General features: G+C 49.2%; 1 protein-coding gene across 1 annotated transcript in view; it reads left to right on the plus strand.

The window, feature by feature from the left end:
• The first annotated feature begins 886 nt into the window (after positions 1-886).
• Rhpn2 (rhophilin Rho GTPase binding protein 2) overlaps positions 887-9765 on the plus strand; it is a 56287-nt gene continuing 47408 nt past the window's right edge. Inside the window, exon 1 of the mRNA XM_021215585.2 lies at positions 887-991. Coding sequence (XP_021071244.1) covers positions 923-991 — 69 coding nt within the window. The 5' untranslated portion in view covers positions 887-922. The remainder of the gene's footprint in view (positions 992-9765) is intronic.

Here is a 9765-nt window from a genome sequence, read left to right on the forward strand (position 1 = left end):
CCCGAGTTTGGGAACTCTCGCATCCTTAAAGACACCTGCAGAATTCCTGTGCACAAAGCCTGCTCAATAGGTGGCCCCCTCTCCCGAGGACTTCTGTTACCCAAGCTCTTGGAGGCCTCCTCTCCTGCAAACAGCTTTCTGTCCTCCCTGGACAGAGACTTTAAAAGCTTCCGGTCATGAATGTCCGCGTCCGTGAGTGGGAAAGCAAACGTGTATTTAGCGCTCTCTACATTTACTACTCCTAGGGCTTCAGAGAAAGCGCGAATTTGGGTTTCGCTACGGTCGCTGAAACCCCGATCCCGCTGGCTGAGCCACCTTGACGCTCACAAGGTAGAGAGCTATTAACAACACGCAGATTAAGGTCGAAGGGTCAGCAGGAGCTCCATTCTAGACCCCTGGCCGACCCGCACTTAACTCTAGCATGGAGCAGGGGCGTGGTCTATACAATTAAGGGCAGGGCTTCAGGGCTCTGGCTTCAGCCTAGGGCGGGGCTGGAGGAGGACCGTGCGTGTTGTGGGCGGGGCCTTAGTTGAGCGGGGCGAGGCTACAGAGTTAGGCATCCGCCTCCGGTAGGACTGGATGCTGGGGAGGGGCGGGGCCTATACGAGATGGGGCGTGGCTCCAGAGACCAGGGGTGGGGCTCACTCAGGGATGCAGGAGGCCTGCAAAGGCCGGGGGCGGAACTGTAGGGCTTGGGATTCTCCTCTTGGGAGGTGGCAGAACTGAGTTCCAGGCTCGGGATCTGCCTAGGTCCAGGTCTTGCTAGGAGGGGCGGAGCTCCAGATATCTGGCGCTCTAGGGCTCTGGCGGGGCGGCAGGGCGGCTGGCCTGTCGGGGCGGGAGCGGGGGCGGGTCCCGGCGCCTCCTGGGGCCCTTAGTAGCCACTGCACCTCAGTTCACCCTGGACTCCCGCGCTGCCAGCATGACCGATACGCTGCTACCCGCGGCCCCTCAGCCGCTGGAGAAGGAGGGTGACGACTACTTTCGAAAGGTGAGCGGCGAGTGAACAGAGCCTCTCTCTCTGTCCTGGCAAACTGCGGAGCGTGCTGAAGGGGCTTGGGGCCGGGGTCGGCTTGGACTGGAGGGGGAGGGGAAGGAGAAGGGAGAGACCCGCAGGGTTTGTGCGGGCTGATCGGCGGAGAAGGGGGGTCGAAAGGGGATTGCGCGGGGCTTGGAGCCCGGAGCAGATGGCAGCCGGGCTGGGGCGCGCAGGTGCACAGGCGAGCCACACACAGGTGGGAACCTGGGGAGGTGATCCGGATGACCCTGCCAGCCTTCTCGCGCTGGTGGGGAAAGGACCAGCCCCTGGCCACGCTGGCGAACTCGGTCGGTCCCTCTGCACTTATACCGCAGAGCGCTTATACCCGGTTTCCACCCGAGCGCTTAGCCATGGTGCATCTGGAGGGCGAGTTTTGCTCTTTTGCCTCCCAAATGCTTTTAGCGTTCGCCCTCTTCGACTTCTTGGTAAGGGAGGGTGGAGACTGCAAGGGGACCTCGGGCTTGCCCCCTCGTTTGTCCTCGCCCAAGAGAGCCAGAGAACCAGAGAACCGGAGTCTCAGTCCTTCAAAGTGGATTTATCTGTATTTGGTTGTCCGAGAGACCGAGCGGGCGAGACTAGACTCTGCGCGTTTGGCACGTCTTGGCAACTTCTGCGACCGCCTTTCGCCCTGGAGCTCAGTTCCTCAAAAGAGACCCTATTAGGCTCCCACAGCGGTGCTGGGATTGCCCAACAGCTGCTGGCTTACAAAGAGGTGCGAATCACGGTGACAGACTCCTCACCTTCCTCTTGGGTCCCTAGAGAGTCTAAAAATAGCTTTTGGACTTTGGCCAAGGATCACCTGGTGGGTTGAGAGATCGTCGTGGATATTTTTCTAACTGATAGGATCGAAGGCTCAGAGAGTAGTCATGAATAGGGAAGTGAAACTGCTTCCCACAGAGCAATCAATTCTTAATTGTTCGTAAATGGGCTTGGCAGCTTCCTTCTCCCGAGGGACACTGGCGACTTAAAGAACTTTTGCTCACACGTGAAGTAGTAATAGAAAAGAGGGAAATCTGGCAACAGGTGGGGATAGTGGGCAATTTTTAAAGTTCCTTTTGGCATTTAAAAAAGTTTTAAAGTATATTTAAGTTGAAAGATGTCATCATGGAATTACAGGATTATAACTTCTAATTATGTGTGGCATTTGGGCCAGAGGATCACAGGCCAGAATTGCAGGAGGTTGCTTGGCCTGGGAATCTCAAGATGTCCAACCTAAGGCCCTAGGGCCTGGCTGCCACCCCCACAAAACTGCTTTACAGCCTCCAGCAAGTTGCTGTCTCTTTGTGGGATATCAGTTCTTGCTAGATTGTTTGCCTTCTGAACAGATGGTTTGGTGGACCTGTGGCAGTTTCTTGGTGGGAGAAGCCAAGAAGTCAGAGAGGATGAAATATACTCTGGAGGGTGTCAAGCTTTTCAGAAGAAGTTCTCCTGTGGCACCCTTTCAGGGCTGTGAATCTCAGGAGAGGACGTGGGTGGGGAAGGGAAAAGATTGGAGCCTGAATTTTTTTTTTTTTTAAAGAGTTAAGTGTATGTGCATGCACGCATGCTCACACACCTTGGAGGCCAGAAGAGAAGACCAAATGTCCTAGAACTGGAATTACAAGTAGTTGCGAACATCCACTTAATATGAGTGCTAGGAACCAAACAAGGGTCCTCTGCAGGAGCGGTAAGCAAGCCTAGCTAACCACTGAGCCGTTTCTCCAGTTCTTTGGGTATTTCTCAGGTGCAGTTTCTCTGATACTGGCTGGGGGCAGAGTATGATGAACTTTACAATTAGCATCTGTGCAGAATCGAAACCCTTGTTACTGTAATCGTGTTGTGTCTGAGTTAACTCACACCAGTCTGCAGAGTGCTGCCTTTTATATCAGGAAAATAAAAGGGTTGGGGTAAGTTTTTCTAATCTGTGCCCTGAGCCAGTTTGATGTAAGTCATATGACAGATGAATGAACCGTGGAGGTTAGACAGGTGAAGAAGAAGGGGCTCTGCAGGCCGAGGGGACAGCCTGGACAAAGGCATAAAGATATGGGTGCGGGCTGGTGAGATGGCTCAGTGGGTAAGAGCACAAGACTGCTCTTCCGAAGGTCCNGAGTTCAAATCCCAGCAACCACATGGTGGCTCATAACCATCCGTAACAAGATCTGAAGACAGCTACAGTGTACTTACATATAATAAATAAATAAATAAATCTTAAAAAAAAAAAAAGATATGGGTGCTGCTTGTGGACGTTGTACATCGTGGTGCGCACTAGGCTCCGCACCACGATGTACAACGTCCACAAGCAGTCACAAGAGAAGAACACCTGGCCCATGGAAACATTTAGAGCAGATTCAGCCATGTGGGGTTTGTACCAGAAAAATCATTTTGACTGCAGTGGTGGAGAAAGAGTGAAATTGGGCAGGAAGAAGTTATGTTGCTTTAGAACAGTACTTCTCAACCTTCCTAATGCTGTGACCCTTTAATACAGCTCCTCATGTTGTAGTGACCCCCCAACCATAAAAATCATTTTCCTTGCTACTTCTTTTTTTTTTTTTTAAATATTTATTTATTACATGTAAGTACACTGTAGATGTCTTCAGACTCCAGAAGAGAGCATCAGATTTCATTACAGATGGTTGTGAGCCACCATGTGGTTGCTGGGATTTGAACTCAGGACCTCTGGAAGAGCAGTCGGCACTCTTAACCTCTGAGCCATCTCACCAGCCCCCTCCTTGCTACTTCATAATTGTAATTTTACTGCTGTTACGAATCGTAATGTAAGCGTCTGATATGCAGGATATCCGACATGTGACCCCAAAGGTGTCTTGACCCATCTGTGGAAAATCACTGCTTTAGACCCTGTGATCTCATCACCTTTATCTTCCCTACCCTGATACAGTCTGCCAATGGCGTTAGCCAGCATGAAATTCTATGTCCAGGTGGGGAACGCAGCTCAGTGGTAGGGTATTTGCCTAACATGCACATGATCCTGGATTCCCTTCCCAGCCCTGTGAATTAAAACTGGATAGCAGGGATGCCAGTAGGGAGGCTCCGATGGTGAGTGGGACTGGCAGTTTGCCAGCTGCGAATGGGAAATGTCACTTTGGGAGTCACCCAGGTGATCGACATTTTCAGTGGCGAGTATAGAAGCCGGGACAGAAATATTTGGATTAATGGAAGGAATGGGGAGAAGGTGGAAGACAAGGAAGCTGGAAGGGTGGCAGTGCAGAGGAAGCTGAGAGAAGTTGACAAGCCTGAAGAGTGCTGGAGAGGTCCAGGTTATCCCTTCAAGGGAAGAGCAGAAAGTGAGTGAGTGGAGGGTGGGGACAAAAGCCAGTGTGGTAGGGATGCTGGAAGTGATGCTGCAGGAGGGAGATGAAGGTAGACGGAAGAGGGGTGTGTGTGTGCGTGTATGTGCATGTGTGTGCATGTGTGTGGAGGGTAGGAACAAAAGCCAGTGTGGCTGGGATGCTGGAGGAGATGCTGCAAGAGGGAGATGAAGGTAGATGGAAGGTAGGGGTATGTGTGTGTGTGTGTGTGTGTAGACAAGGTCTCATTGTACAATCCAGGTTGACCTCATCCATGCAAAATCCCCCTTTGTCAGCAGAGAGAGAACTGGGCATAGAACCTATAGTTTTCTATATGCCAGGGTCTCTGTTACTGAACTGCATCGCCAGCTCCTTGAAAAAAAATTTTTTTTTTTCTAAGACAGGGTTTCTCCATGTGGCCCTGGCTGTCTTGGAACTCTCTCTGTAGACTAAGCTGGCCTCAAACTCAGAGATCCATCTGCTTCTGCCTCCCAAGTGTTGGGATCAAAGGCATGGACCACCACTTCCCAGCTTGAATGTTTATTTCAAAAAGATTTTTAAGGTGGTGGGGATGGAATTGGGGTCCTCTTGTGTACCTCGCATATACTCTACTACTGACTATAACCCCCTTTCCCAAATGGTTGTTCTAGAATGGGCACATCTAGAGACTTGATTTTTGTGTTTTTTCTTTTTCCTTCTTCTGTTGTTGTTGAGGAGAGAGAGAGAGTTTGAATTCTCTATTCTTCTGTCTTTACCTCCCATGTGCTTGGTTAACAAGTATAGACTTCCATACCCTGTTAGAGTCTTCTTAAAATCTTGTTTTTATGTATACAGCCTCAGGGCTTGTGCCTGCTTGGTTAGTACACTATCTCAGCCTCCTAAAGCACTTTAAAAGCAGGAAAATGAAATCAAAGAACACAAGAACACAAAGCAAATTTGCTGCCTTCAGGCTCTGCAGGCCCCTCCTTCTGGAGGGTGGACTGAGTTTTGCTTTCTAAGATAAACCTTGATTAGTTGCTCACCAGACAAAACCAAACATAACTGCAGGGAGATGCTATCACACACACCTGAAATTCTGGTAATCAGGACACAGGCTAGTGGACCAGCCTAGGCTCTGCGTACTGTGAGTTCCAGGCCAGCTTGGACTAGTAAAACCCCGTCTCAGAATAAAAACTAACCAAAGAAGGGAGGAAGTCAGGTGTGGGGCTGTTTGAGACTCAGGAAAAGGATAAACTGGGGAAACACTCCTGGCTGATAGGAGGGAGGTGAGGTTTGGAAGTATTGGGAGGGCGAGTCAATCAAGGGGGAGGGAATGGGCACCCCAAAACTAGATATGTAGTCAGGACCTTAGACAACTGTCCTCAGGTCAGACTCCTCCACCCATGTGCTTGCAGGATTGGATCCTTATCTGCTCAAGACAAATTTAAACTCTCATCAGTTCTATGTTATCCCTTCCACACCTCTTTCGAATGGCATTCTGTTCTATGGAGTCCATAGAACAGAACTGAGGAAGGCTGTGCCTTTGGCTGACCCTAGCTGAGAGACAGACTTTTGGATCCCGACTCCCCCCCCCCCCCAATGCCCTTGAGAAATAAAACCTAAAGCCTTGAGAGAGTTAGGCAAGTGCTCTACCTGTCTGTGACAGCTTCAGACCCTGGGCCCTGCTGCTTAAGGCCGGCCTCCTTTCCTGGCGTGCTGAGCAAGGCTGTGATCCCAGGCTTTGTCTGCAAAGTTCAGGCCGTGCTTGAAAAGGAATGAGCTCTTCACTGTGTTCAGAGTGAGCAGTGGGGTAGCTCTCTGGCCACGGTCGGTCGGACTCCACACAAAACGAAGCCTAATTGCTCACAACTTGTACACAAGTACAAGTTGGTTGTGGATTCAAAGTGTGCAAAATGACAGGGGACGGGGCTTGGTAAACCAGAGGCTCTTGGGCATTGTGTGGGACCTGGTTGTATGGTTTGAGGACACAGAACACCAGGCTAGGACATCCTCAGGACAAACTCTGACCTCTGGGTCTAGAAGACAACTTGGAGGCATCTTTAAAAAGAACAGAGAGAGAACTTGCTGGCTGCCAAGGTGCCATGTCTTTCTCTGGCTTCTCACTGGGCCATTTCCTTCTTCCTTCTTCTTAAATTTTATGATGCTTGCACCAAAACAGATTCTATAAGATCAGGATAAATTCCTTTTTTGGCTTGTATATACCTTTATATATTTAAAATTCTTCTTCCTTAAAAGAGAGAGAATTGAGCCTGGTTGCTACCCCGTCTCCCCAGATTTTATTATTATTATTATTATTCTTGTTCAGAAAGGCTTTGAAGAAAATGTGTTTAGACCTGTTGTTAACTGCAGAGCCATGTGAAGATTGTGTACTGAGAGCAGACCCCCATCTCTGGGGCCTCCTCCCCCTGGGGGCAGTAATTCTAAAATCCCCTAGAAAACCTGTTTTAGTTGGGAGAAGAGAAAAAAAGAAAAATATAGAAAACCTTGCCTTAGGACTTTAGAGAGACTCGAAGTGGGAGGTGGTGGCCGGAGGCCCTGTGCACAGGGAGCTGTGGGACAGTGAGGCTCTGTCACTTGCTATCTCTCCGCCTCTTCTTCCCCAGGGAACACTGTCCATTGTTTTTATTCAAGAGCTGTAGGAGCCGCTGATTGTTTGTTCTCTAAACCTGCTGGCTGGACAGGGCCCCAAGGTCCACTGTGTCCTGGTTTATGGCCCCTGTTTACTCTCTGGGCTTCCTGGAGGCTCCAACTGGGAAAGAAGGAAGGAGAAATCCTACTTTTCGCTTTAGGTTTTTGTTTGTTTGTTATTTGGTTTTTGGTTTTTCTTTTCTTTTCTTTTCTTTTCTTTTCTTTTCTTTTTGTACTATGTAGCTCAGACTATTCTGGAGCTCACTATATAGACCAGGCTGGCCTTGAACTCAGATCTGCTTGCCTCTGCCTTCAGAGTGCTGGGATCATGAGCTCTTTTCTTTGTAAGCCAGCCTCTTCTCTTTGTCTTCTGTACCCACGATCTGATTTCACATAAGAGGACTATGGGGAAGTCTTGTTTCATTTATTTCTGTTGATGCTGGGCTTCTGGTGTTGTAGGCAAGCACTCTATCACTGAGCTACATCTCCATCCTCTATTTACTTCTTGTTTTGAAGCAAGGTTTCCCTAAGTTTTTCAGGCTGGCTTTACAACTCTCTGTATCACAGGTTGTCTTTGAACGTCTGATCCTCCTGCCTCAGCTTGGCTGTATGGATCATAGGGGATCAACTACTCCAGTCCTATGGGCTCATGATGTTGTCCCTGCCCTTGGGTCCTACAATTTCAGCGTATAATTTCAGCCCCAGGGGTTCCTCTTCTGACTTCTGCAGTTCAGGAGGAGGGAGGAAAGTGAAAGGGCGCCTACATTTGCTGATCCTGTGTCTCACTAGCTCAGGGTTAGACTACTTGCCTAGCAAAGGCAGAACCCTGGGTCTGGCTCCCAGCACTGAAAAACAAAGGACACACAAAAGATCCAAGCGTCAGAAAAGATCCAAGAACCAAGGGTTTCCCCCCCCCCCCTTAATATAGGTCTAAAGGCCTGGCTGGATACAGGGTGACCATAGCCTTCATGAGGGCCCAGGTTTGCAGAGGTGCACCCCTACTGCCCAGAGGGCCGACTGGCATTGCTCTTGCTGTGGGATTGTGGCCAGGAGGAGTCCCCTGGCAGAAGTAGGGTTTTCAGGTGACTCAGAGGAGCGTCAGTGTGATGAGCTGTAGCACTGTAAATGTCCCTTGTTTCCTGGGGCAATATGGACAGTTGCCAAGACACCACCTGATGCTGCTAGGCATTGGCTTTCTACTGGATCAACACTTCCTCCTGTGGCTCCCGACACAAAGGCTGCATTGGAAATGGCCACAAAGAACAGAGGAAGTGCAGGTGCATCCCCGCCATAGGGACGCGTGGACAGCGTGGGTAGTAGCACCAGAGACAGAGCGATGGTGGTGAACCGTGTGAGTCCTGGCCTTTTCAGGGAGAGCTGGGAGTTCATGTGTCCCCCAAGGCTTTGGAAAACTCCCAGGTTTCCATTTGCTTAGAAGAGAGGAACCCAAACGACTTGAGAGGTGGTTTCTATGGTACTGTAAGTTGTCATAAAGAAGGCAATCACCAAAACGTACAAGTTCAAGGCCATACCCCACTGCCCCCACCCCACTGCCATACTGGTTAGAAAGGTCTGTTCTTATGGTGTGACAGTCTTATTGGTTAGAATAACTGGGCCATATTGTGTTTCTGGTAATATAATTGGACATTTTGGTGATTGTGTGATTGACATGCAGTAGATGTTGATGTTGGTTGTGGATCTTACTGGAAGGAGCATGCAGTTCATAAAGTCTTGATCCTTTTTTTTTTTTTTTTTTTAAGATTTATTTATTTAATGTATGTAAGTACACTGTAACTGTCTTTAGACACACCAGAAGAGGGCATCAGATCCCATTACAGATGGTTGTGAGCCACTATGTGGTTGCCGGGAATTGAACTCAGGACCTCTAGAAGAGCAGCCAGTGCTCTTGCCACTGAGCCATGGCCCTACCCCCACAAGAGCTATTTATAAAAATAAAATAAAATAAAATCCGTCTTTTAATTTTTTATTATTTACTTATTGGGGTGTTGGTTGTTGTTGGGTAGGTTTTTTGTTGTTGCTTTTTGAGTCAAGGTCTTGCAGTGTAGCCTAGGCTGGCCTCAGACTTGAGATATTCTGGCCTTAATCTCCCATGTGGAGAGATCCCAGGCCCGCACGGTTTGTTCATTTGTTTATTTTAGGCATGGAAATCTAGACTCCTCCGTCTCCAGTCTCCAGCGTGGCAAGAAGTGAAGTGAGCTATGTGTGTATTGCAGGCTATGGCTTGCTATTTCTGTACTTTCTGGCTGACAGCTCTGGCAAAATCAGAAGCAAACAAGTCTTGTTTTCCAGATTTTAGTGGTTGAGTAAGGGATTGTGCAAGCAGGATGGACCTGGAGAGGCAGAGAAATATATTCTTGCTGGAGAAATACACCTGCCTTGTGTTGACCCAGTCCTGGGGGTCTCTGGCCTGGTGCTGTCCCAGGCTCACCCTGTCTGTCACTCCCAACTGTCCTCTGGAACTTGAACTTGCTCTTTGTCCTGATGTTATCAGAACTTCCCTGTGTTCGGGGCTTTATCTGGAGTTATCCATGTCTTCCTAATTAAATGTCTCCAGTTTCCCCTTAGGCATTGCTTTAAAATAGTGTTTTACAGGTAAACAGCCTGTTGGAGTCCTCAGAAAAGATGAGCACACCATGAGATAGCACTATAAGATAGATCTCTGCCTCTCTCTCTCTCTCTCTCTCTCTCCCTTCCTCTCTCTCCCTCTCCCCCTCTCTCCCCTCCCCATCTCTCCTCCCCTTTTATTCTCTCTCTCCCTCTCCCCCTCCCTATCTCTCCCTCCCTCTCCCTCCC

Source organism: Mus pahari, chromosome 1, assembly GCF_900095145.1.
Source record: "Mus pahari chromosome 1, PAHARI_EIJ_v1.1, whole genome shotgun sequence".
In the NCBI taxonomy this organism is placed as follows: Eukaryota; Metazoa; Chordata; class Mammalia; order Rodentia; family Muridae; genus Mus; species Mus pahari.